The sequence below is a fragment of the Carassius auratus genome, unplaced genomic scaffold, assembly GCF_003368295.1.
Source record: "Carassius auratus strain Wakin unplaced genomic scaffold, ASM336829v1 scaf_tig00215410, whole genome shotgun sequence".
Taxonomy (NCBI): Eukaryota; Metazoa; Chordata; class Actinopteri; order Cypriniformes; family Cyprinidae; genus Carassius; species Carassius auratus.
The window spans coordinates 1,287,489-1,314,896 of NW_020528076.1; the positions used below are offsets into that span (position 1 = coordinate 1,287,489).

General features: G+C 35.2%; 1 protein-coding gene across 1 annotated transcript; it reads right to left on the minus strand.

Moving 5' to 3' along the window:
• Positions 1–20,348: 20,348 nt before the first annotated feature.
• On the minus strand, positions 20,349–26,396 carry LOC113094600 (G-protein coupled receptor 26-like). Its single transcript, XM_026260198.1, has 3 exons — positions 25,301–26,396; positions 22,487–22,600; positions 20,349–21,490 (listed from the first exon to the last, which is right to left on the minus strand). The coding sequence occupies exons 1-3, from the start codon at positions 25,969–25,971 to the stop codon at positions 21,226–21,228; spliced, it is 1,050 nt and encodes a 349-aa protein (XP_026115983.1). The 5' UTR covers positions 25,972–26,396; the 3' UTR covers positions 20,349–21,225.
• Positions 26,397–27,408: the final 1,012 nt, after the last annotated feature.

The following is a 27,408-nucleotide window of genomic DNA, read 5'->3' on the forward strand; positions in this document are numbered from 1 at the left end:
TGCTTTGGCCACTGTGGGGGAGAGAAGACCGCTGCAGATGAGTTTGATTGGTTCAAATTCACTCTTTGACTTTATGATCTTTTTCAAGCCTGTTCAATTTACTAAAGGACACCTATTCCCAAAGATGCTATTGACTTAAAGGCTTTCTACCATTAAATAATGATTAAAGATATGAAAATGTAGACGTGAGAAGCATGCAAATAAATTGATATATAAAATGCTGAAAATCCTGGAAATGCTTCTTTAGCATTGGTTATAATGCATTTCTGGCAGGTGTATTCCCTGTGTATGTTCACTGGCCATGACCTGTTATTGAGACTTTTGCATTTTATTGGTAAATGCTGCTTGAGGCTCTATATTTTGAAAGTGTGGTCTTGTATATTGCCTCGTAGCATGAAGCAGTAAGTGATAAGAAGCTAGAGAGGGAGCTGGTGTTATCTATATGTTTCCATTGCAACTTAATTAAGTGGTTTTCACTAATTTAAAGAGTACATGTATTAAGATCCTTAAATTAAAGCTCTGCCAATGTAGATTAGCATTTGTTTCTTTAAAGACCAACCCTGGTGATGTCATGACACATTAATTTTTTTAATGACACTTTTATTTTCATCTGAATCTCTTTTTTCTAATTATTCAAATGTGCTCCAAGAAGTTAAAGTTGATGATTGAAAAATTATGTTTAAAAATTGCATAGGAATTTTATTAATTATTCGTGGAATTGTTCAGCCTAAGAGGGAAGAAAGAAAAAAAACTGTTGACAGAGTTTGTAGCTCACATGAAAGATATCTGAAGGCTTGCTGTTTACACTGGGTTATACAGAAACATCTTGGAACCATAGTAATTTCACTTTGGAAAATCTTAATGTCTGTTAAGGGTGTGTTTACACTTGGTTCTTTTGGTCCAGACCGAAAAAGTATATTGATTTAGTCCTGATTCGCTTAATTCAGATTGGCTATATTTACATGCAGCCAAATAATCTGTTAGTAGTCGGACTGATGGCTCCATGAGACTGAAGGGGTGGTGTAGACCTTTTCTAATCTGATCGAGAGGACATCTTAACACTTGATTTGATTGAAAACTGAAACGGGAAAGTACTGCACTTGTGCAATGACACAGAAATGGTAATAATAACGTAATAATAATAACAGTATGTGTGGAACAAGCTGTTGTTTGTTTTTGTAAAATGAAGTGTCTTAAATGACTGTCATGTTATTTAAAAATTCGCCTTCCACTTAATCGTCGAGCAGGACAGCTCTCCATCAGTCCTCACTTTATACTCTCAACAACAGACAGCTTGTTTTGGCCACGGGAATGGGAGGCTTTACTGCTTGATAAAAATAAGCAGCACAACACAAAACTTATTTGCTTGTCATCTCCTATTTAGGACCCAAAATAGATACATTTTTAAATCTGCTATTTAAAAAAAAAAAAGAAAAGAAGCAATATTAGGAGAAGGGAAACTCTGTATGTGCAGCGTGTGATGCAAGGAGATGCCTGTACTGAACTGTAATGGGCAACATAGCTTGAGTGTTCTGTCTTTTAGGGTCACATCTTGTATAGACACAGTATAGACAAAACCAATACAATATGTGCACTTTTTCCACATTTGTTATTTTTTTGTACACTGCTAATATGTTAAATATCTCAGGACATAAATGGATCTCATCTAAGCTGCACTTTAAAAAAGGAGAGCATCGGTGAAGTTTCATCTCTGAGTAATTAGAATCCACATTGATTATTAAAACTGCACCATGACCAACTACTTCGGACAGACCCTTTTGATGTATGAAGAAGAGCTGTTCTTTGCATTGCTGTAAGTTTTATACAGCAGATCTTGTTGATGTCATAAAGTGATTGGGGAGCCTTAAGGGCATCGCCGTTTGAATTTAAAGCAGTCATTATGAATAACTAAAAATTATTTTGTAAAAAAATTTACATTTGTATTTGATAGTAAATCTGAGATTTTGTGAACGCACATGTGGAAATGGTACATTATTGGTACATATTTGACTCTAGTTGTGAGAGACAAGTCTGTGAAAGTCCATTTGAACCATAAGATGAGATAAGATTGAGATAAAAAGATGTTTTTTTTTGAAGATGTGTCAGAAGAACGAGACACTCCCTCATTATTTGTCATCTTGATAGATAGCGACCTTTAGTCTTTAAAATGTCATCGCAAAACTTTGATGATGCTAACTGTCCAGTGAGACCATTATGTAGCCGGGAAATGAACCAAAATGACAATTCATAGCAGGAAGCAATAGGAAGCATTCTATGACGTCAATAGATTAAATATATAATTTGATTTGTTATTCACAGCTGATACGTTTTTTTAAGCATTTACGAAATAATCCAGGCTGGTCAGACATTTGGTACATTTTCCTGTTTTGACATTTGTGGTTTTTAAATAACTGGAGTCTTCCAGATGATCATGCACCTGCAGATGGTCTCTACTCATCTGTGTTGGGTTTCCTGAGGAGGTTTGCAAAGAGAGAAAGAGAGACACATAAGAAACGAACATCTGTATGAGAAATATTTGTCATCGTCATATATTACAAAGTAGATCCTTTGCCCCTCTCCAAACATCTTTTTTTTATTCTCATTGAAATCTAATCCTTATATATGAATTTAGTTAAGAAAACTTTGTTTCCTTGGAAAATATTTTATTTTTCACTACTGTGACTGTTTTATAAAATGTATAGCTTGAAATAATTCAAATACTTCAAATTAGTGAAACAGCTTTAATATTTAGCTATAAAGAAACAAGAAAAATGATTTTTTTGTAGCTAGTTTTAGGGTCCTTGAAATATTAATGCATGATGATATTGCAGCTGCTCCCTCTGCCAAATAAAGGCCTCAGCCCATTTGCATTCTTTTCTTCTTGTTTTTGCCCTTGTTCTACTAAATCTATTTTAAATTGCATCAACATTTTAAGAGAGCATTTCTATTTCTATAACAGGTCAATGCAGTTACTGAGTGGGTTTTATTAGCCTTTTTATTTCACATGATTGTGACATTATATCTCACAAATAATCTTTTTTTTTCAGAATTGTCAATTGTTGGATAAATCTGAATCAAGTTAGATTTATCACACACGTTTTTTTTTTTCTCAAAAATTCAGCTTTATGTCTTATAATTGCAACTTTCTTGTAACTTTTTTCTCATAATTGAACTTTATATCTCACAACTAAATGTTTTTTTTACTATGTTTTGGTACTGTAGCTGCAAATCTTACCTTGCAATTTGTGTCTTAACTTTATTCAGAATTCAAGGGTACAACATCATGTAATATATATTGTGGAAAGAAAAATAGTTACTACTTTTAAAGGGGGGGTGAAATGCTATTTCATGCATACTGAGTTTTTTACACTGTTAAAGAGTTGGATTCCCATGCTAAACATGGACAAAGTTTAAAAAATTAAGTTGTACGTTTGAAGGAGTATTTCTGTTGGCTCTGTGTGACGTCAGATGGAGCGGAATTCCCTTATATGGGTCCTAAGGGCACTTCTGCCGGAAGAGCGCACGCTCCCGTATAGCAGAGCACTGAGAGCACAACAGACTTCACTGATCAGAGCGAGAGCGTCGCGAAATGTCACAAAAGAAGTGTGTTTTTGGTTGACAGAGCAAGACAACCCTGCACAGATTACCAAAGAAAAAACAGCATTAAGGGACCAGTGGATGGAGTTTATTTTTACAGAGCATCAACGGAGTTGCGCAAGTGTTTTTGTTTGTTCCCTGCATTTCGAAGATGCTTGTTTTACAAACAAGGCCCAATTTGACGACGGATTTGCATATCGTTTATTTCTTAAGGATGATGCAATCCCAACGAAAAAGGGTCACGATCGTGTGTTGGAACCGCAGGCGGTGAGTAAAACTGCTTCAAATATCTCTGCCTTCTTGTTAGTCGACCGCCTCCCATGCCAGAGACCCGGGTTCGAGCCCCGCTCGGAGCGAGTCGTTGCTGCTGCTGCTCTCGTTCAGTTTCAGCCTCAGGATCTAATTCTGGATCATAAATAAACGGCTGAATCTGACTGTTAGTAGGGATGCACCGAAATGAAAATTCTTGGCCGAAACCGAAAACCGAAAAAGAGAAAACCAAGGCCGAAAACCGAAACCGAAACACCGAAAGAAATTATGCCAATTATTAGTACCATTGCATTTATTGCTATGACCGTGTACTAACTTTACTAAAATTAAGACATTGCAATTGCATAAATTAATATTAAAGTTTCAAAGATAATTACAATTACATAACGTATTTAAAAAAAACATAAAAATACATAATTACAAATGATGCAAATATTTATTAAGCATATTGCAACAATGCACAGTATAAAATAAAATTCAAACTACTGGCCTGCAGAAAGGTTTTAAAATGAACAGTTCTCTCATAAAAACAAAGTGCATTTAGGTGAAGTGCATTTGAAATTTTTCTATGTAGGACTAGAAAGTGCATTACTTCTCCAGTTGGCAAGACTGTTATCACTTCTGCGGATGGGGACTTCAGACAGATAACCATCTAGCTGTTGAGCAGTTGAGCTTGTCATCTGCCTGACATTTGAGAAATATTTGAGAGAGTGTATTTAAATAGGGCCAGGGCATAAATAAACATTTTTATCAAATTAAAGCAGAAATCTAGCATAAATACGGCTACAATCTGATATTATGTATGTGTGTGTGTGTGTGTGTGTGTGTGTGTGTGTGTGTGTGTATATATATATATATATATATATATATAGTAGCCTAAGAACAAAATAGCCAACGTATTATTATTATTTGAGGCACTTTCTTGCAGAATTCCACTGAACATATCAGACAACGATGGTGCATGCCACTCATCTGGTGCAGAGACCAGTCTTTTTTTCTGCGCTCTGATCTGTCTCCTGCGCTTGGCGCTTCTCCGTCTCCACGCGGGTTCTCCGCATCCAGCGCGGCCTGGATCATTTCTTGTGCGCGCTGTCTTATTTCCGCATCCAAGTAACGTTAATGGTCTTTATAACGCGGATCAAGCACATTCGCGATGAAGTGCAGAGGATCCGAAAAGATCTCAGTGAGACGTGTGTTAACAGACTCTATAAGACTGTACTTTTCTTTGTTTTTACTTCGTGGTCCATCTTAATCTCTTTGTTAGGAGACGCTTTAGTGCTGCGAATAAAGGAGTAAGAAGAGAGAGAATGTTCTCACTGGTGTTAAGTGAATGTCGCGGGGAGCTCGTAGTCTGCGCTATGCAGCACGTGCAGGTCGCGGTTTCTGTTTGCGTCATCACAACATTTCGGCCGTGTTGTTTCGGTGATAAAAGTCTATCGGCCGAAAACCAAAAAGGCCATTTTCGGCCGAAAATTTTCGGTGGCCGAAATTTCGGTGCATCCCTAACTGTTAGCCATGGTTTGTTTTGGATGATGGTTTTTTTCTCAAGGTAATGTCAGCTTCCACATGCTCTCAACGCAAAAGCCTATTCGCGCTCGTGATTCTTTAGCTCCGCCCACACGTCACGCCTCCAGTCGGTCGTGTTTTTCCGGGAAAAATCGGTACAGACTATCTTTCTCTTATGAATATAATAAAACTTAAGACTTTTTGGAGTTATGAAGGATGCAGTACTACTATGTAGGTACTCAAGATTAACAGGATATTGAGTGAAAACGAGCATTTCACCCCCCCTTTAAAGTAATATTAGACATTATTTTACTCATATATCTGTTACTCATCTCTTCTGGTTTCAGGACTACAAACTGAACCACTAACTGAGCTTTACTCATTTAATGAGAGCTGGTGAAATAGAGATGGAGGAAGCCAAGAATATGTTTCTGATGCTTGCACACACGCTTGTAATGATGCCTGGCCTTTAGCATGTCTACCTACACATGTGGCCTCTGATAAAACTATGAGTCATTCATCACTGTCTTCTTGGAATTTAATCTCTGTCGTAACCCCTGTATTCCCTCTTCAGGGTGACGGGAGCTGAAAGGATAAAAACAGAGGGATATTTTAACCTCTCAGTAATAGACTGTTGTGTGGAGTCCTTGACATTAACGTCCATAACATAAATGTCTGACAGCAATTGAAAATGACACATTAAGGCTTTATCAAAGCTAATGCACTTCTGAAAACAGAAGTTATTTTATTTTTTATTGCAGAATATTTATAGTTTTGTTAAATGCTCTTAGGAACACATTTTATCAATATCCACATGCGGAAGTGTACTGTACAACTGTATATTTTTTTCTGAAATATCTCTGTAAAATAGTCAGTACTTTTGAATGAGAAAATCTGATCACACATTTTCTACTATTTTTCATATCACTGTTGAAACACATTTTTCACATTGCTCTGTTAGTGTGGTTAAAGGAATAGTTAACCCAAAGTGAATGGTTGCTATCAAACTGAGAGTCCAAACAGCTCATAAATCAGAATAACATTAACATCTTGTAAAATGAAAAGATGTGTTTGTAATTCATCAAGCTGTTTTAAACTTCAAGTTATTGCTCCCAGTAAAAATGAGTCTACTATTCACAATTTTGCTTTAGTAAAAAAGTAATATGATCTAAATCAGCAGAGAAATATGCACAGATCAAGCATCATTTACAATCATAAACAGTTCAAAACATGTTGGTGGATTTTGATGTGAGAGTACAACAGGGGATGGACTTTTTCTTGGGATTATTGAGGATTATTAATCCATATTTTTCCCAGAAGTGTAGGATTGATGTTAAAATGCCTTAATGATTTTGCTTTATACAAACAAAGTTTTTCACTTCACAATGAATGAATTGATGGACAGAGGTTGTATGGATTACTTATGATTATTATGATCATTTATTTGTGAATTTTTAGTTTTGGGTAAGGAAGTAAATATTTCTCCAAATTTGTTCAGATGACAAATCAAACCCATCTACATCTTGGATGGACTGAGGGTGAGTAGGTTTGCAGCAGATTTTCATTTTTGAAAAAAAATCTATTTCAGATAAAGCATCCTTTTTACTCTCACAGCAAACAGCAGTCTGCAAACTAGTAAAGTTTCTGCAGCAGAGTCGCCTTCTAGAAACCAACATCATCTCAACACTGAAGTGAATTGCTACACTGACAACAAAAAATGTAAAAGTAAATTTAAGTGAACAGAATAAATCAATTTAACTTGGCCAGCTAATTTGAATAATTTCTACCTTATCTATTCAAGTACATTTTAGTCAATCATTGTTTTACTCTAACAGTGAAGCAGTGAAAAAAGCCATGCTATTAAAGCTTATGGTTCACTTAGTAACATGATAAAGTTAATACACAAATGAACAAGGTCCCTAAATACTTGCTACACAATGACAGTGGATAGCTTTTGAGTATGAATAGCTAATTTATGAACCCCAGATGTCACAAAAAAAGCAAGTTACTACATCTAACAACAAAAGATGAAATGAACCTCAAAAACAGTGAAAAATTCAACCTTATATTAATTATTCATGCCACACTGCATGATGGGAACACTAAAAGTTCAAACTTTAATTTCTATAAGCTTTAATTGAGTACTTATATAAAATTCACTATTTTTGAATTCTTGTCTGAACTAAATTATTTAATTTAAAAATGAGTTTTATTTTTTCATAGTATTTACCACAGAATCATTTTAATTAGTGTAATAATTTTAATTAGTGTAGGGTTCATAGAGCTTCAGTTGGCATCAGTTTTTTTTACCAATGTGGAAAAGACTTTTTGCCATTTAGCTAAAGATGTGACTATATGAGACAGCAAAAGAAGTGAAGACACAATAACTAACCTTCATTAGAGTTTGAGCAAATGCAATCTGTTGAAGTTGAGCTGAGGTACAACTTCATTTCTGAGTTCATTCCCACAGCGTCACTTTAATTAACCTGTTCCATTCTCATTTTCTGAGAGGCTTTGCAAAATTAAAATTAACCTCTCTGGAAATAAGAGACTGTGCACATATTAATTAACTAATAACTAATGTGACATCATCAGGCATCTGTTTAGAAAGCATGGGACGGAGACGTTGCACTTCTCGTAACCTGACACTAATATTTAAAGCTGTAATTTAGTTTGTATGGCAGTGTCATTAAATGTTTAATTAATTTTGTGTTACTTCTTACATTTAATGTGATTAAAAGCAGATTCATTTGTGCAATATCAAAAAAAGAAAAAAAAGCAGTATAATAAATATTGTTACCATCTATCTTTCGCTTTGATTTCTCACCAAGCTCTAACTTTTAATGGTAACTGAACCAGATGACTGTAGTTAGTTATTTACTAAAACCACACAACCATTATTTTTTGTTAACAATCTGAATGCCAAAGAGAGCCTTTTAACTAAAAAAAAAGCCCACCCATTTTTAATTCACTCCATTTATTTTTTATTTTTGTTGTATTTAGAAGCACCTGTCTAATAACCCATTATTCAGTGTATTTATGGTTTTAGCTCTGAGGAATAGTACCATGAGTAATGCAATGCAGGGGTTGGCTGTTGTCTTTCCAAGGCCAAGTGAAAGCATTTAAAGATGCGTTGTACAAAGGAAACTAAGAAATAGATATTGTTTTCTGGCTTCTTTAACTTACACCTTGTCATCGATGACTTTACAAACTGCAAAAACTAGTCAGTTGTCATAATGATTGAATTCAGGGTTAAGGCCCGTTCACATCAAGAACGATAACCACAAAGATAACTATATTTACACCAGCAGACGATGTTGTCTGTTTATTCTATAGCTGTGGTGTGGACTGTATATTTAAAAAAATATATATATATTTAAAACAATATCTTTATCGTTATCTTTATAATTATCGTCCTTGGTGTGAATAGGCCTGTACTCATTCCTATTCCTTCATGTGGAGTTCAGTTCTGTGCTGCAAAATAACTGGCAGCTAATTTCAAGTAGACCTTGTCTGTTCAGGTGCGTTTAATTAGTGGAACTAAACTCTCCTAGAGCAACCCTGATTTAATCCGGTTCTCATTTACTGTCCTGTGGTCTGTTCTTTGTACCTCGCTCAATACGTATGATATGATTTGACAGATGCCTGATATTTTAATCATGATAATTGATCTCTGGCTAATTTGTGGATTTGATTAAAATATCTGGATTAAGTTGTCTAAAATTACTGCATGTTCTTGTGTTCATTATTTGTACACTTGAATCCATGATCAGCAATGCAGCGATTGGCTGGTGGCAAGATAGCAATGTGATGACATCATATAATTAAGCTCGAGAAAGCAAAATGACATTCAAGTCCTAGCTAACAGATAAATCTAATGTGTAACTGTTTGTTACATGATGTCTTTATACTTTTCAGTGTCAAAAGTATTGTAATTATCAATTCATTTAATTTTGCCTTTGAAGTGGATTTGCTACACGACATCATTAAATCATTTAGTTTTTTTTATCCCGTAAGACATAAATGACTATTCATATTAATTTCATATCATTAAAGCATTTTGAGATTTGAGAAGTCCTCTGCATCTCCTGCACTGCATCAAGCCACCCGCATAATAACTGTAACCATTCAAATTAATGCACATCTCAGACAAAAATGTATGTATGACTCCAAAACAATTATGAGGTAATTATTCCTTCATGGATAAATTCCTCAATGAATAAAACTGTCCATGTCTACTATTACAGATTACACAATATTTTAATTGTTCTAAAAATTAATTTGAATCTTTTTTTTTTATTATTATTTTTATTATTATTTTTATAGTAGGGGTACACTTGTCAATAAATAGCAGTGACTGGGAAAGAATTTCAGCATCAACTTCACTTATAATGATACAATATAATCCTGGTTTTGTGAAATATATTATGGACAAATCATCAACAATAAATCCAACTAACTGAGTAATCCATGTACGAGGAATGCCCCCCTGGAGACTTTTTGCATATGTCCCTAATTTAACACACCTGATTCAGATCATCAGCTCATTAAGAGAGCAATCCATGAACTCCATGGACAATCCATGAGACATACAAAATGTACCCAGGACTGGAATTGGGAACCACTTAAATGTGTTTTATTTTATTTTATAAAAATTATTTGAGCAGAGAACTTGTCTTGTCTACATTTGTCCTTGAATTATTTTTTTATCAGTTAGCAGACTCTTTATCCAAAATACACCTATTATATGGACACATTTGATAATTTGCAGTTTGAAAGCCTCAGATTTATTTATTGACCTGAGAAAAAAATTACTGTCTGAATGGTGTTAACGTCTGCAGGGTTTGACAGAGCACATTCTTATCTGAAGAACTGCCTCGATCATTTTTATGCTAAAGGTCACAAACACATAACCACAAGTTCCATTCTCCTAAGGGAGCCTTGTTGTGACATTTATAAAAATGATCAGCAGACTGTTATTCAGAAAACAGAGAGAACATTTTTATCCTCAGCAATGCAAAAGTTCTTCATAAATTGATGTGTCTTTAATTGATGCGCAAGCATTCATCTGAGAATGATGGGAATTGCACCTGGGCAGGATGAGGGGACTGGGGTTAACTGATTTTAGGGGGCAGTTCGATAATTCCTGGCTTCTCTCGTTGGCTGACATTCAAGAGTCGTGAATTTCAGCTTTGAATGATTCAGAGTGAGTGATTCAGAGCCTTTGTTTGAACTCAGCATACAGATCTGAATAAGACTGTAACAAAAGCCAAACGGATCATATAAAAAATAATGAAATTGTGATGGTTCACAATGTGAGCAATGTTTAAGTACATACTTATGGTACGGTCTTGATTAGTAGAATTTAGCCAATATATTTAATAACTTATTAAGTTACTGAAATGAGTGTTAAAACATTCTTCAACAATCCAGTGGCTATATGGAAGCCTGTTTCTGACAGTAAACTCTATCGGTTTATAGCTGTCTGCCTGTACGTTCACACTGCAGGCAAATGTGGCCCAAAAAATCTTTTTGCTCGCATGTGATGTGACTCGGATCTGTTTTTCTCATGACAGTGTGAACAGCACAAACCACGTGGAATGTGATCTTTTTAATTCTGATTTGTGCCACTTCCATGTGTGGTACTAAATCCGATACAGGTCAGATGTTTTGAAATGAGACCGAAGTGTGAACACAGTGACTTTTACGTCACTATAGATCCATTTTTGTCACGATTCTGTGCTCATGGGAGTCATTTAAAAGATTTTACATAGCCTTAAAATTATCAAGACAGCTGCGAAAGTACTCATAAGTATTGCAGTGACAACTCTATATACAAGCAAAACATAAGGGATCGTGTCATAAAAGTTTTAAAAATCTGCTCACTTCCTTGTCTTTATTTTTCATATTGCCTGCAGATCACACTATAAATAAACACATAATCACTTACTTTATGTCCTTTGTGTTTACTTCTTCCATATGACGGCGAGCTGCGCATGTGTTGTCAAGTCCACAGAGTTTTCACACCGAATTGGGCTATTTTTTTATCGTTGTTGGGGGTTGTTTTTCAACTCTTTGGGTTAAAGCAACCAAACTAACGCGATATATAACCTCCAGAATGGGATTGGGCTAGTTTTGGACTAGTTTTGCAGTGGACAATGGAAATCTGATATTGACCACATTTAAAACGACAATGTGAAAAGAAAAAAAAATCGGATCTGACCAAAAACTGAGCACTAAGGCTCGCAATGTGAATATAAACAACTGTGTCTTGGTCGATCTATAGAGAAGAGTCAAAGAATGATTTAAAGCATATTTTAATAAATTGCTGTTAGTTAAATTCTATCAATCGGTTCTAACAAACAAATAAAGAGAAAATACTCATGCATATAGAGTACTAGGAAATATGAAGTAATTGCTACTGTTAAACGATAAATTTTGTTTTTAGTGTCCATTTACTGCTGTACACACAGTTTAATTATTTAAAGCTTGATGTCTTTGATACAACTCCAAATGTGGTTTCTCCAAAGAAACAAATTATATTTTCAGATGTAAATCATGCAGGTTCCTGCTGCAAGTGAAAATGTCATTACTCACCTTTATGGTATCTTGGCAGCTTATGACAGGAATGTTAAACAAGTAAATTATGCACAGATTTCCATTACTGCAGACCCTAAATGGCACTTTCCAACACTTGTCTGTCGGAATATCTGCATATATGACAGATTCTTTTTGATTTGTAATCAGCAGTTTCCTCTTTTGTTCTCTCTCACAGACCTGGTTCAATCATACCATCTGAGTCACTGGCCATATCTTAGATTAAATCTTCTGATGAGAGCTATTTCATTCAAAACTATGAAAATGCTTTGTTCTTTGAGTGATGGTTATTTTATCAAGAGAGCTACATCAGCGGGTGTGCATGGTTCAGATGTAGTGGCTTCATCTAGTCTATACTGTCATGAGAATCAGCGAGTGCATGTCATTGCTTGAAACATCATTGCTGACATGCTGCAGCAGATACAATTATTTGCAAATTGGGATTCAAATTTTCCTGTTTGATTAAGTGATTAAAGTGAGTGTTAATTAACATAGGCGCTCACACACATCCACATTCACTTTCACACACACACACGCACGGGCACACACTTTTTTATTTTTCTTTCCTTTATATATCATTTAACTAATTGCATATTTTTTACATTGGCTCTTTATGTTTCTTCTCTGATTTCTGTCACCTTTTATCCTGAGTGTAAAACCCTTTTTGAGTTTTTAAATAAATTAATATATGCTGAAAGATGAGAGTAAAATTAAGGGTTTCTGTCATGAGTTGTCTTATAAGCATTGAAAGTTATGGCTTTTATTGCTAAACCAGTGATTTTGCTTTGTTAAACCTAAAAACTCTTTTTCTCTATCTACAGTACTTGGTAAGTCTGTTATTCACCCACAATACTTAGTTTAAAAGTGATTCTCATTTTATTTTAATGGTTGCAAGGGTATGTAAACATTTAGACTGCTTACCATTGCTGTAGGCAATTCTCAATGCATTGTTTTCCTTGATATATATTTTAAAACTTATCTGAACAGTTGGACATCGGAGAATAAAGCCAACATTTGTAAAGTATGTGAGATATTTTGAAGAGATCATTTTTTCAGACCTCAAAATGTTTTGTGCTCAAACATTTATTACTATCAATATTCAAATTAGTCTTTGCTGCTTAATATTGTTGTGGAAACCTTGTTACATTTTGTTTTCAGTATTATTAAAGTCCAGTAGTATTAAAAGTCCAGGCTTACTGTAAAATGTAAAATCCTAACAAATCTAACAAATGACTTAAAGGTGAAGTGTGTAATTTATTTTTGGATGCTACTATCTCCTCTCTTTGCTTAATATGAGACTGCTATACTGTATGTAGGTCTTTTTAATTTGATTGCCCCATATAGTGCAAATTTTTATAAAAGACATTAAAAACCCTAAAATATCTACATTAATAAAATATTTGCCATTTTAAATTGTTTGCAACATTCAAAGAAAATTCTGCACTAATTGATACTCACAAATAGAGAAAGATGCTACTTACTCAACTAAACGTTGTGCCCTAAATGCCATCTGGCATTAGATTTACTGTATCCCAAATCATATGTTGAAATGGGAATATCAAGGTACTTGGTCAGCTCTTTTTGATGGGTGGATCTGTGCATGTTTTTTTATTTAATTAAATGTTATTGCCCAACCAGCCCTAATGACAAAGGCTTTTCAGTTCCTATATTTCATTTACATTCTGTATTCAGTAATACAACCACTGGTAGTACTGAAGCTGAACAAAAACTCTGTAGAAAGATCGTCGGAGTCTGTGTCTCCTTGGTGATGGCCATGTGGACTTGACCCAGTCAGACAGTCATGTGAATCTGAAGAGCGCAAGAGTGACCCTGCCTTAAACGACTCCTTAACCTCCATCATATCAAATTTCACCTCCCACGGGACTGTCAGGAAAATAATGGCTATGTGTATGTGTGTGTGTCTGCAGATAATGAAAACAGGTTTTATGTGTTTTCAGAGCGTGTGTCACTGCAAGGCCGATAAACCAAGCAGGTTGTGGGTGTGTGAGTGTGTTGTGATACTTCCCTCAAGCTTCCTTCCAAGATTTAGGTGCTATTTTTAGAGATTTTGACCGTATTTTCTGAACCCTTATCAAACATGGCAATCAAACACAATCATGCAAACAGCATCGCCACTATCACTTCCCTGCATCCATTATGTAATTCCCTCAGTCAGTGTGGATCATGGGGTTCATAAACTCCTCACTGCTGACCTCTGGACTCTGACCATTTGGTGAGTCAATTATAATACCATTCCTGTATATGTGTTTAACAAATGCAAAGTGATGAACAGAATGACAGATGTTTCTATAACGACTCGTTCGAATAGATCATTAAAAGAATGATCAGATGTGTTTGTTGATGTGGTGTGACTTTCTAAGATTTGATCTAGTGGATGAACAAACTCCTGTTCATCCTCATAGCTGAAATGTGTTCTTTGAGCTGTATACGTTAACTTATTTCTCATATATTTGCCTTAGGCATTACTTTCTTTTATAGTACACTAGACATGTGCCGGTATTCGGTAATGCGATATATCTTAAATACTTAAATATTTAGACTTAATAGGCTATTTATTTTCAAACTTTTTTACAATTTAATCTAGACCACAGCATACACTAGATATAGTTTGAAAGTGTTTTGTTTCTTTATTTTTCGTTCACACTTTACATTACCACTTTATTTACTTAACATTAGTTAATTCATTAGTTAACAAACTGCCAATTAAAAATTCTTCCGAACATTCATAAACCATAGGTATTCCAATATATAACACATTGTTAAAATTGAAAGTTGCAACTGTGTCATTTAATGAGCTAACATGAACTAAGAGTTGTATTATTTTTTAACAAAGATTAATTACTTCTGTAGCAAATGTAACTATTGTGAATGTTAATGCATTAATTAACTAATGAGATTGTATTGTAATGTGATACCTATTGGTCTTCATAGTTCTTTTGCACTTTAATCAGTGTTAAACTTTTAATTTTAAATATTTTTCTGTATTGCTTTACTGCATAGTTATTTTTGTTATAAGTATAAGTTAAAAGTTCTTAAACCTGTTATACTGTATTATGTAGCCTGTATTAAATTTCAATATTGTGATAATACCATACACTGTGATAAAAGCATTAGCAATTAATCACAAGATGAACATTTGATACCGGCATATCCCTGTATACACAGAATTGTGTGAACTCTAATTGCTAGTTAGCTGTGAGTAAATTACTAAAGGCAATCATTAAATCTCAATTATCTGACTGGTCTTGTGGAAATGTGGTCTTTTTAAAGCATCTATAGATGCAAGCCAATACTATGTAGCCTGGTCCTACCCCCTACCCTTTTAAATTCATATGGTTAAGGTCCTTTTTCAGTCAAACATATAAAATGGCTAATCATGGTCCTTGGTTTCACTTGAACAACTCAGCGGGAAGATGTTGGCCACTTGCATATCATTTCATAATGTGTACTAGTGAGGGAATGTACAGGGGAGGAAGGGAAAATTGCAATTATGGACCAAGTTTTGGCTCCTTCCTACTGGTCTTTTGGGTTGCTATGGAAACGATGAGCACTAATTGCTTGGATGCTGGGGATGTCTTTTGAACAACCTATCAAGTTTCTGCGTAGGGGTGTGTGCGCGTTTGTGAACACTAAACTCCTGACAATTTGACACCACTTGCCAGAGCTATTTTAAACTAAAAGCACAGTTGAGTAATGTTGGAAGAAGGTAAATTTTGTTCATTTGTAATGTATAGTGCATCTGATTGCAGCTTTAAATGTTGTGAGTAAATTACTTTCCTCAGATGACAAAACAAGTTCCTGCCGAAGTGGAACGAGGACCATGTGTTCATTTGCATGGACTGTACCTTTATACTTGACTCAAAATCCACACTATTGCTATGAAAACATCTCCTTAAAGGATGTACAGGCTTGGAAACTATGTGGGAAGAAAACTTAATAAAACAGACAACAAATATGTAAAAGGCTATTATGAGCACACACAAACAGTCTGTCTGTTTTGCAGAGTGTTTTCTCCCTGTGAGGAATTGGTATTTTTAGTCTCTTTTCTTCTGTCTGGATCTGTACTGTCCTTGGAGTGAATTGAGAGCAGCTTCTTTAAAAGACTGTTGCATTGTCTGTGCAGCAGACACTGATATAAGCTACAGTAGTACAAGAACATGTACTATGCAAGCTTTATTAAAATCTCTGTTTTCTTGGTTTCTAACAAAAATAACATTACATTAACAAACATAACATTTTTAACAAAAACAGTTACAAACTTTAACTGAAAAAAAGGGATGCATAGTGTATCAGTGTCTTATTGGGCTATTTATTTATTTTAATCGGTACAGGTTAGATTGACCAGTATTTAATTGTTAATTCTCATTTTCTCCTAATTTTACATTTAGATCGTCATACCCTAATTATGTTTAAAAACACAAATGATTACGTTATCTTAAATCTGTTAAGTATAATCTTAAGCAAACCTCAAAATGCTGTACATTATTCTACAGTATGTACTGTATGTGTAATGTAATAACTTTATAGAATTTAAAATGATTAATTATAATTTTTAATGTTTTGTTTTTAAGTTTATTTGGACACTTTATTACTGAATTCAAATTTCAGCCATACGATAAAAATAATTATGAACTCAGACATTTAATATCAGTGAATCCATGTTAAAGTACTAAATTCTAGTATTAAGTATGCAATTACAACTTGGTAATATATTTTATCTGCATACATTCTGATATAATTATAAATCTGTTAATTGTAATATTTAGCAAGTCTCATATGTATAATGTTATGTATAATAATAAATTCATTTATAGTATTTATTTATTTTAGTTCTGAGGTGTTTTGTTTTTAACTTTTAGACAAACTATTATAGAATGTTAGGGTGTATTCACACCTTTCTTGTTTGGTTTGATTGAATTGAACTCAAGTTCTTTGCCCTCTTGGTGTGCATCTTTTAGGCAGGTGTGAATACAGCAATCGCACTAGGCCGAAGCTGTAGAGGTGGTCTCAGCCCAGTTCAAAATGAACTCTGGTATGCTTGAGAATTTCTGTCCAATGAATGGATGACCTTAGCACACATGTTTTTTTTTTTTTACAAATTTCTGGTTTACTTGTAAAAAGGACAGTGTGGAAACGAACTACAGCAAACAAAACAAATCCACATTGTATTTGGTCTGGACCAAAGCAAGTGAACTAGTGGGCTTTCCTGGCTTTCCTTAATTTCAGCCATATGATGAAAATAATTATCACCTTATCTGTATCTGACAGAATTAAATATCAGTGCAACCCTAAACAGAAGCGCCATTGTTCATGTTATTGCCCTAATTCAGATTTTCCTTTCATTTGTCCCGCTGTCTCCTGTTATCTCTTGCAGACTCTTCACATTGGTTATTTCTCCAGGGATTTAGCTGTATTAGCTCAAAAAAAACTTTAGCTCTGTTCATTTATAATGGAGCCCACAGCTGTCATTCTCAATATACCATAAGTTGGTGTATTTGTGTCTGCATTGATCACCCTAAATGCCCTTCTCACGTGGATGTTTCATGTTTCAGAGCCTTAAAAGATCCCAATTTTAGGTCCCAAATTCACATTTTGCAATTACAGCTATAAGAAGATTGGTGGTCTGAGAACAAAGCATCACTGCATGATCTCCTGCTATCTCCAGACAGGGATTTGAAGTAGTCAGTAAGCAGAAACACAACATCATCTTTAAAAGATTGTGTTAACCCCAAAGAAATCAATCTTTAAATTGATTCCTTTTTGTTCTTTGAAGAACCATTATTGTGATGTCAGAGGAGATGCACGTCATTTCAGCTTGACCTTGTTGTGAAGCTGTGCAGTTCATGAGTGGAAATAAGACCACAAACTGACGGTGCTCTGTGTTTTCCCTCTCTTTTTTACCCCCCTCTGTCTGTCTGTCCGCTTGCTTAGTTTTTAATTGGGCTCACTGCGTGTGTCCCTAGACTAGAGAGTTCTGTGCTGTTTTTGTGTGGGTGAGTCTTGGAGCAAATTATAGTAATTTAGGAATTTCGATTTGTGTAAAAGTTAAATGTTTGTACATGTATATCCCTGAATTACTGTTTATAGTTTCTGTTTGCGTGAATGTATGTGTAGAATTGTGTGGTTTATTATTTCATCAAAGCTATCTATAGCCCACATATACTGTTCATCAAAAGCTAATGGTGGGATTGAGGGTATTTTAGATGTATAACAGCAGGAACCTTTATGAAACAAGGAAACATGTAAGAACATGATGCTGAAGTGCCTTACAAATGAGGAACATCACATGCAATTTATCTTACTAGAGCAAACAACACTCAGTATGAGACTCTAAGCTGGAGCACAGAAACTAGAGAAGTGGTAAGTAATAGAGAATTATTATTATTTTTTTTCATATACAGAATTTATTTATTCCAAATGCTTTTGTTATGGTTTGTAATCTTGCGTTTAGTCATTATCATTTTCAATCTTTCAATTAAGCAGTGAAGAAACAAGTTTTTTTTATTATTATATTTTTTTCCCAGTAAACTGTTAGAGACAACAGATTAGGTATTTTCTTTTGTGCCACTGGTTATCTTCGAATTAGACTACTCAAGTATTGTCAGTCTACTAAAGCCATAACTAGAGTATTGGCTGTTTATTAGTACTTATAAGAACATATTAATGCCTTATTCTGCATGACCATATTCTAGATCTCTTAACTCTATACAGCTACCTTAGTTTATATCAATAAGCAATAATTAGCAGTTTATTGAAGGAAAGCTCTTGTTAAACTCATGTGATAGTGAATATGTGCTCCCTAATCTGAAGTGTTACTGAATATTAATATGTAATCCACACACAATATTTTAATGTTTTTTTTATACTTACTAAGGCTGCATTTAATCAAAAAAATGTTTTGTTTTGTCTGACATTTTAAATTGTTTGCTAAAATTGAACTAAATGTTACTTTATATGTCCTATAAGTGACCTACAATATACTGTATTTATAAATATATACACTATACAGTACATAAAAACTGTGATATTCTGAAATCTCCTTTTATATTTGAATTATGTTTAAAATGTAATACACTGTGTGATGGCAAAGCAGAAGTCATTACTCCAATCTTCAGGTTGACACCATAGACTGTATAAGGTTGACATGTTCTTCAGAAATCATTCTAATATGCTGAATTGGTGGTCATTAAACGTTATTATTATCCATGTTGAAAACAGTTTTGCTGCTTAATATTTTTATAAAAACTGATAACCCCCCAGTTTCAGTGTTGGTGTGACTACCGTCTTTTTATTTTTTAGGCCATTATTGAAGGATCAGTGATAAATGACATACTCAGCAGTGAAAAACTCTTAAAGTTAACACAATAGAAGAGTTGGGTAGGACTTGACTAAGGACTGTTTTTATAATCTGGGGGTTGTCGAGGCTGGATTCTGATGTAATTTTCATCAGAGAGTGGGTGGTGATGAGGGGGCGGTAATAATTACCCAGAATTCTTTAGTGGTCTCATTTCTTGATGTTCTAAAACATCTGCCTTCACGCTCTCTACTTCTCTTTTTTTATGGTTCCTTCTTTTCTTTCTCTTCTGAACATGCAATTAGAGACTTCTCTCTCTATTGTATGCTTTCTGAGCTGGAGCATTAGTGCAAAGTGCAAAGCTTTCTTCGTTTCTGTTGAAAAGAGGAGACATGAAATCTGTTTTAAACCATTTCAGAAAGTTATTGTGTCTCCCATATTACTATCATTCTCTCTTTCTTTCTCCTGCTTTGGAATTTAACTTTCCATTCATTTCTCTTCCTTTTCTCACACTGAAGGAAACTTAGAAGGCAAGAACTCTGACAAACACCAAATACAGCAGATATGCAGAGTGTAAATTTGACTTCTTTGCTTGCATTTCATTTCTTCTGTGCTTTGTGCTCTGCAAAAATCTGTCAAACAAATAACAAAAAACACTGTGCTCTTTTCAAACGCACTGTTTATTGTCATCAAAGTCACAAAGATATTTACGTAGCAAAATTTAAAATGACGTTATTTCCTGTTTAACAAAAATAGTCGTTTCTTCCTAAGGCTTTACATTTGCACGAAAGAAAAACATACAAGTGTGATAACGTTCCCATTTCCAAATGTCATATATTCCCGCACATATTCATACACACACACTACAAAAAATAAAACAATACATATTTACTATAGAGTGACATTCAGATATAAATTACCCTGTAAAAATGATTTACTCTTTAAAAATACAAATATGTATATGCATATATACAGTACATAGAAAAAAAACTCAACAAAACGAATATGGAAAGAAAAATTGTGACTTTTTTTCATTTTCCTCTTTTGCAAGTGTTTTTTTTTTTTTTGTATCTTGTGACCAGTGCTCCCACACAGAGAACATTAATTAAGTAAACCCATATGACAGCACTTCAGGCACTTGCACAATATTTTCACGGATAATTTTCAGAGTCAAGTACATCCAACGTTTTTTTTTTTTAAGCTGTATTGTTACACTCTCAATAAATACGTTTTTTATACCCTTTGGTTTACACAACACAATTTCTCTACAATTTTCTGCTGAAATGAGCTTGTTCAGCCTATGCAGATTTGGTTTTAAATAAACTAAATAAATAAAAGGCACCATAAGACCCAAGGTCCACCACCCATTGCTTTTTAGCTTCATATCTAAACCCTGAAGATACAATACATGCTACAAAAAAAGATCAAAACCCCATGCCGTTGAGTTCCACTATTACATCATGTAGAAAATATTGTTTCTTATTCTGTTTTGAAAAACTCACAATGCGATCTTGTTTTCTCACATTTGACCATGTTTTACAGTAAGTCAAAGCAGTCACCGATTCAAGTCTAAACCTATCTAAGTCTAAACAGCACTTTATCACTATAACAAGAGACAAATCAGACCAATATATATAAAAGGTCCTACAGATTCTCTTTGAATATTGGCTAACTAGCAGCTTTTGTGGATTGCAGCTTTATAGAAGTTTGATTTAAGAATCAAAGAAAGAAAGAAAGAGAAAAAAAGAAAGTAAATGAATAAATACTTTTATAAAAAGAATCTCTTTTCTACTAAATCTCTTGCTACAGTTACATCTTAAATTATTTTTGAGTTGAGAAATGTCCCGCTGTTTCCTCTGTCTTCACTGATCTCTCTCTCTCTCTCTCCAGAGTCAGAGCTCTACCTTTGTGATCATTCATCTCTATAGCAACAGGAGTCCTCAGTTTGTAGGTCTGGCTTCGACTTCCCCATCTTTTATGATTTCCTTGGCCCTCCCAATCTTTCCATTTACCTGCTGGTGCCCGGAGCCATTCGGGGAACTGCGTTTCAAGAGTCGATTGATGATGTCACTGCAGGTCTTCCTGTACTGGTGTCGCAGAAGAGAGTAGACGAAGGGGTCACATGCAGCTTTGCTGTATGCCAGACTCTTACACAGCACGCCCCAATATGGATTAAATGGCTCCGTCACAAATAGCTCCACAATCCTAAATGCATGACACACACATGGGCAAGATATGGAAGGTTATACATTTGTTTAGCAGAGGTAGGGGTGGGGGTGGGGGGACACTTAACAGAATGGGATACTAACAATCGATCATAAAAATGGCTTTTGACAAGGGCATTGAGTAAGAAAAGCTGCAGCAAGAGTCATCTTCTCTGAGTTTATCCAGGTTATGTAACATGCCTGGTCAGAAGGCCCTTCTTCATTTTGGATTATGAGTCAGGTGGACATGCATGACCAGAGACATTATTACGAGTACTACAGGCTTCACATTTCATAACTTGTAGGATACTGAAGGGGAGACCAGGTTTTGAGAAATGTTTACAAAAAGAAAGTATTTGTAATCAGATTATATCACATTTTAAAATCCTTTATATATTTTTTATGTTCACATTTTTATGATTTTAGTTGATTTGCTTTTGATCAAACACCGTAGTTCCTTCACAAACCCCAGTTTGGGAAACCATGACTTTTGTCGTTGATAATAGAATAGAAGATTAGAATATATATTTTTATTTTTAAGACAATATGGTACAAAATAATTTTATTCAAATCTATGTGATAAACCAGTTAGGTCAAAAGAAATCTAAAATTAATGAATAAGTAGACACATTATATTACCTAAAATGTGTAAACTAATAGATTTAGATTATAGACTACAACTTTCATTAGGTACTTTGTAATCTATCATGGTCGGCACACATTGTTCATTATAGCTAAAATAATTAGTACCATAAAAAGGGTTTAATTAAAAAAAACTATTCAGTAATGTTCCATAACAAAATGTAAAATATGTTCTGAATGCCCCTGGTCTTTTTAAACAATACACAGTATCCTCCAGCTTATTAGTATTACATCAAGCATGCAGCTAATAACATCCAGGCATCTCAACCTGGCCAACAAATTAAAACTTTAATAACGGCATGACTGCACAGATGCTGAGTCTTCAGGAGCCCAGGGGAGAAAGCAGATGGCTCACCTGGTAATGACATAAGGGGTGAAACAGACAACGAAGGTTCCAATGAAGGTACTAATTTTGCGGGTGGCTCTCTGTCTTCTCCTTTTCTGCTCCTCCAGATAGCGCTGACGAACACTGGACAAAAGTTATGACCTCAGTATTATGATATTATGCATATCAGACAAGCTCACTGGACTGAATTTTATCTGGCTTGAAACAGATGTTAAATAAAACTTTATCCATGCACCAGACTTACATACTTCACCAATGACAACATTAGGAACCTTTTAAATATTCTGACAAAACATTCAAGAGCCCTAACAGCTGTTCCCACAGAGTGAGGATGTTTGCCCAGGCTGTTTCAGAGAATCGTTGAAATGTCAGATTAACTTCATCACACCTGCAGTGGATTATTTAACACTTGCTCACATGGTCACATCAAACAGAAGTATGGTGTGATTGGTTGATTGCCACATCATTCTATAAAAAGCTTTTTGTTTATTTATTTACAAGGATAGCAACAGCTGCCAGTCATTTTCCTTTCTCTTTGCATGTGTGGAGTGCTCTGATACATCCCCTGCCTGAACACCAGATGTGCTCATTACATGTGGTGTGTAGGGCTATTGTGATTTGTCATTGTTGGTTAATAAGTTATTGTAGACAACATGTTGCTATTGAAAGTCATCCAGAGCTCTGGGCAATGAGATGCTGATGTTAACTCTCTGACAAATAGGGATATGGCGGTACCAAATTTCCATATTGCGATGAATTGCTAATTCTTTTATCACAGTATTTACATTTAGTATAACATAATAGTATATTATGTTAATATAGTAGTATAACACATGGTCATAATACAGTATAACAGGTTTAATAACTTTTTTCTTATAACAAAAATAACTATGCAGTTAAGTAATACAGAAAAATATATTAAGTTAAAAGTTTTACACCGATTAAAGTGCAAAAGAACTATGAAGACCAATAGGTCTCACTTTACAATAAGATCTCATTAGTTAACCTTGGTTAATGCATTAACATTTACAAAGAGAAATAGTTACTCTTAGTACTAGTTAGCTACTTTATTTATGGGGTTTCCAGGGTGAGGGCTGCATTCTCTGCAGTTTAGCGCCATCTGCTGTCAGAGAGTGAATGTGCTTTCATTCTCTCACGTTTTCCCCCATGTGCTTCTCATGCATGTTTGTTTACATCGTCTTTTAAGCAGCATACAGCAGTGTTGTGCAGTTTTACCCGTTGATTGGGAAAAGTATTCTTAAAATGCATTCCAAATTCGGAATAATTTGTAATATAGAATTACTCACGGTATTTAGAAGTGTCAACGATAACAATATTGTGAATATTGATATTCACAATCAATGAATGTGAATTATTATGTGAATTATTATTATTACTATGTGAATTATTACCTTGATATATCGCATTAACGAATACCGGCACATGTTTACATATGTCTCTTGACTGTTGGCAAGTGAGAGGGGTGTTTAACCACAATATATTACAGAATACAAATGTCACATTTTATTATTTAAGGTCATCATTGATTGATTTTAAAGTAGGAATTGTTTATCACCGTCCTATTTGTTCTGTGTCATTGTACCAGTTACATTTGTGACAGTAATTTAGTTTGAGGGGTTCAGTTTGAGTTGCTGATGTATTTTTTCAGTCCGTCTTGATTTCATGTTGACATTTTTACATGGAAACTGTGAAAAGTCACATGACCCGAGCTGTTCAATTCTAGTTTGATCCATTAAAATATGATGTCTTTTTTAATGATCAGTCCTGTCTCTAAATCAAAGGACATGTAAAGTAATTGCAACATTTTTTTCAGCTCTGTCTGCCACTATATGTTAAATTCATTAATTTATTTTGAATATGTAGTTTGTTTCTGTCATATATTCACAGAATAAAATACATGTTTACTTAGTTAAGAATTTAGGATTCAGTAGGTTAAAATCCCTGTCAGATCAAGTAGTTTCTGTAGCTTAGTGGTAGAGCATTGCGTTAGCAAAGCAAAAGGTTCTGGGTTGAATTCCCAGGGAACACACACACACACTGGTAAAAAATAAATAAATGCATAACCTGAATGCACTGTTAGTCGCTTTGGATAAATGTAAATGTACTCGGAGTAGAGGGCTGTGGACCAAAACTGTGGTGCTGAAACCCAGCAGCTCTAGAGTTTCCCTGGCCTCTTGCATAATCGAGTGCTTAATATGTGATATAGTATTTACTGATTCATACACTTAAAATGAAAAGCAAAATTTGAAGGGAATATTGGAAAGTTCAACAATTAAAAAAAAAGTTAATTATAATATATAAAGAAAAAGCATAAAGGGTAATTAGGGAAATGGGCAGTTTCCTGTACAAACATTACTGGTGTTGTTGGTTATGTACATTTGTTTGGGTTTTGTTGCATTTTAATGTTATTTTATTTAGAGCTTACGTTTGTTAACATGATGTTTGTTGCAACATTTAAATTACTGACTACAGCTGTTGCATTTGACAATTTTGATGAACTTATTATCAGCATATGGTCTATGCATACGTGTTGTTACCAGTGCTTTGTTAATATATATCCTATTTAATTAGATAGGGTATTGACAGTTAACGTAGCCTATGTAAAACAGGCCGTAGTCAATATCCTTGTCATCGTCACTGTATTTCTAAGATAGTTATTAACTCTTTAACTGCTGCCAATATTAACTTTTTTCTTTCTTTCTTTCTTTCTTTCTTTCTTTCTTTCTTTCTTTCTTTCTTTCTTTCTTTCTTTCTTTCTTTGTCTTTAACCGTAAAAATCGGAATATTTTCACTCATTCTTACCTCGGGTGAATGTCCACTATCAGTACGAGCGTTTGCATGGTTATCACGTCTATGCGCTTACAGTGAAAGCGCGCGACTTTGAGCACTTTTAGATACGTGAAGCAGAGCACCACCGACACCAACAGGAACGTGAGCGAGTGCAGCACCATGGTGTAAATCGCAAACTGCGTCTTGGCATTGACCGCCCTGCCGTTACAGAGCGTGCACGAAGCATACAGCTGATGGTAGCCCACCCAGGAGAGGCCCGCGGCAACCACGGAGAAGGACAGCGAGTGCACCCACGTGTAAACCAGAGCGATTATAGCGTCCCGGTGACGGATCCTGGAATGGTAACTGAGAGGGAACACCACTGCAACCCAGCGGTCGATGCTTAGCGCTGCCATACTCAGCATTGAGTTGGTGGTCAGGAAAGTGTCAAGAAACCCGACAACCTGACAGAAAATTTGTCCTCCGGGATGTGCTTTGCTCAACACTCCGAAAAGAGTCAACGGCATGCTGGAGGCGGACAGAAGCAGGTTGCAGAACGTCAGGTTGAGTATAAACAAACCGGGAACCTGCTTGCGAATTTCTGCATTGTACAAGAAGCAGATCAGCACTAGCACGTTGGACAGCAGCGACACACCGATGATCACGACAATTAGAAGAGAGAGCGCGAGCTCCGCTGTGTGCATGATGTTCCCCGCTCTTAAAGCCCCCAACTTTGAACTGCAGCTCCAGGACAGTTCATGACGGGGAACAAAATCGCATCAATACAACTTGTAGATCCCCCAATGCGATATCCACTGCACGGCTTTCCATGACTCCGACCTCCGTTCAGTCAGCGAAATGTTGGGGAAATCCATCTAAACGTTCTTGGAATGCGAAATCTCAAGAGAGGAGGAATAATCCGCTCTTCTTCTCAACCCTAAAGGAGTGCCTCGCGCAGGGTTTTGCGTGCACTGGTAATGCAGAATTCGCCCTTGAAACAGCTTTATATGTCAAAATGTCACCCTCCTCCCCCCACATACACTCACGAAATGCGCACACGTGACTAGCGTCAAAGGAATCGTCAGGGAATTAATTGTGTGGAGAGGACTAATTTTAGAAAGTGTTTATATTTATCGAAGGGAACTCTTTCACGTCACGCTGAGGCGAAAGCCCTGGGTCTCGTGGTACAATTTTGTGACTCGCTCGCGCGAACAGCTTTAGTTTCAGAAGATCTGGACGAGCAGTAGGTGCTTTCATGCCTTTAGAAACGCTGTGGTTTGTATAATTATGCGTCTCAAAGTATTATATAATCCACATTTCCCTGCTGCGAATGAAAGAAGTTTAGAAATCTACTGCTTATTGTTAAACAGTAAATGTCAAGTACAAAGTCCCCAGTAGTGTACACACATTAAAAACATGGAGATTTTAAATAAGCATCCATGAATTTATTGTGGTAAACTTTCAGATATGTTTTTATTAAGATATTCATATCATGCACATGTTGGTTTACTGTATGAGTTTGCCTGAAGACATTTTGTCCTCAACATTTAACATGCTGAGAGAAACAATGGAAACTATTTTCATTTCAATCTCTGACAATCAAATGTTTGATTCGTATCAAAGCATTACTAGATAGAGTGAAAAATAATCTGAACAACTCTTTTCAACAGCAAATAGGATAGAGACAGACACAAAGAGAAATGAAGGATGGATTTGAAGTCTTTTGACTTTTAATGAAAGCTTTGTTAAAATATTGATTTAAGTTATCTTGGGGAAAAATAGGCTGTATTTATTGTTCAGGCCAAATCATTTCCAGCATACATCTACACATAATCTGTGTTTATAGCTAATTGAACAGGTAATCATGTTATTGTTGGATTCTATTAAAGTAGATTGCACCGTTTTGAGAGTGCAGTTTAAAATTTGTTGTGTACAGTAGTTCATGTAATGTTCACAATCACAAGATTGTTTAATGGGTTATATTAAGTTAGGTAAAACATGCCCTTTTTAACATGTTTTTAAAAGAGTGATAGATAGTCTACCTGTATTACTAATACGAACAGTCGATTCTGTGACTTGGCTCTGCATTTGAATACAAAAATAGAGAGAGAGTTGTAGAGGAGAGCCAGGCTTGATGCATT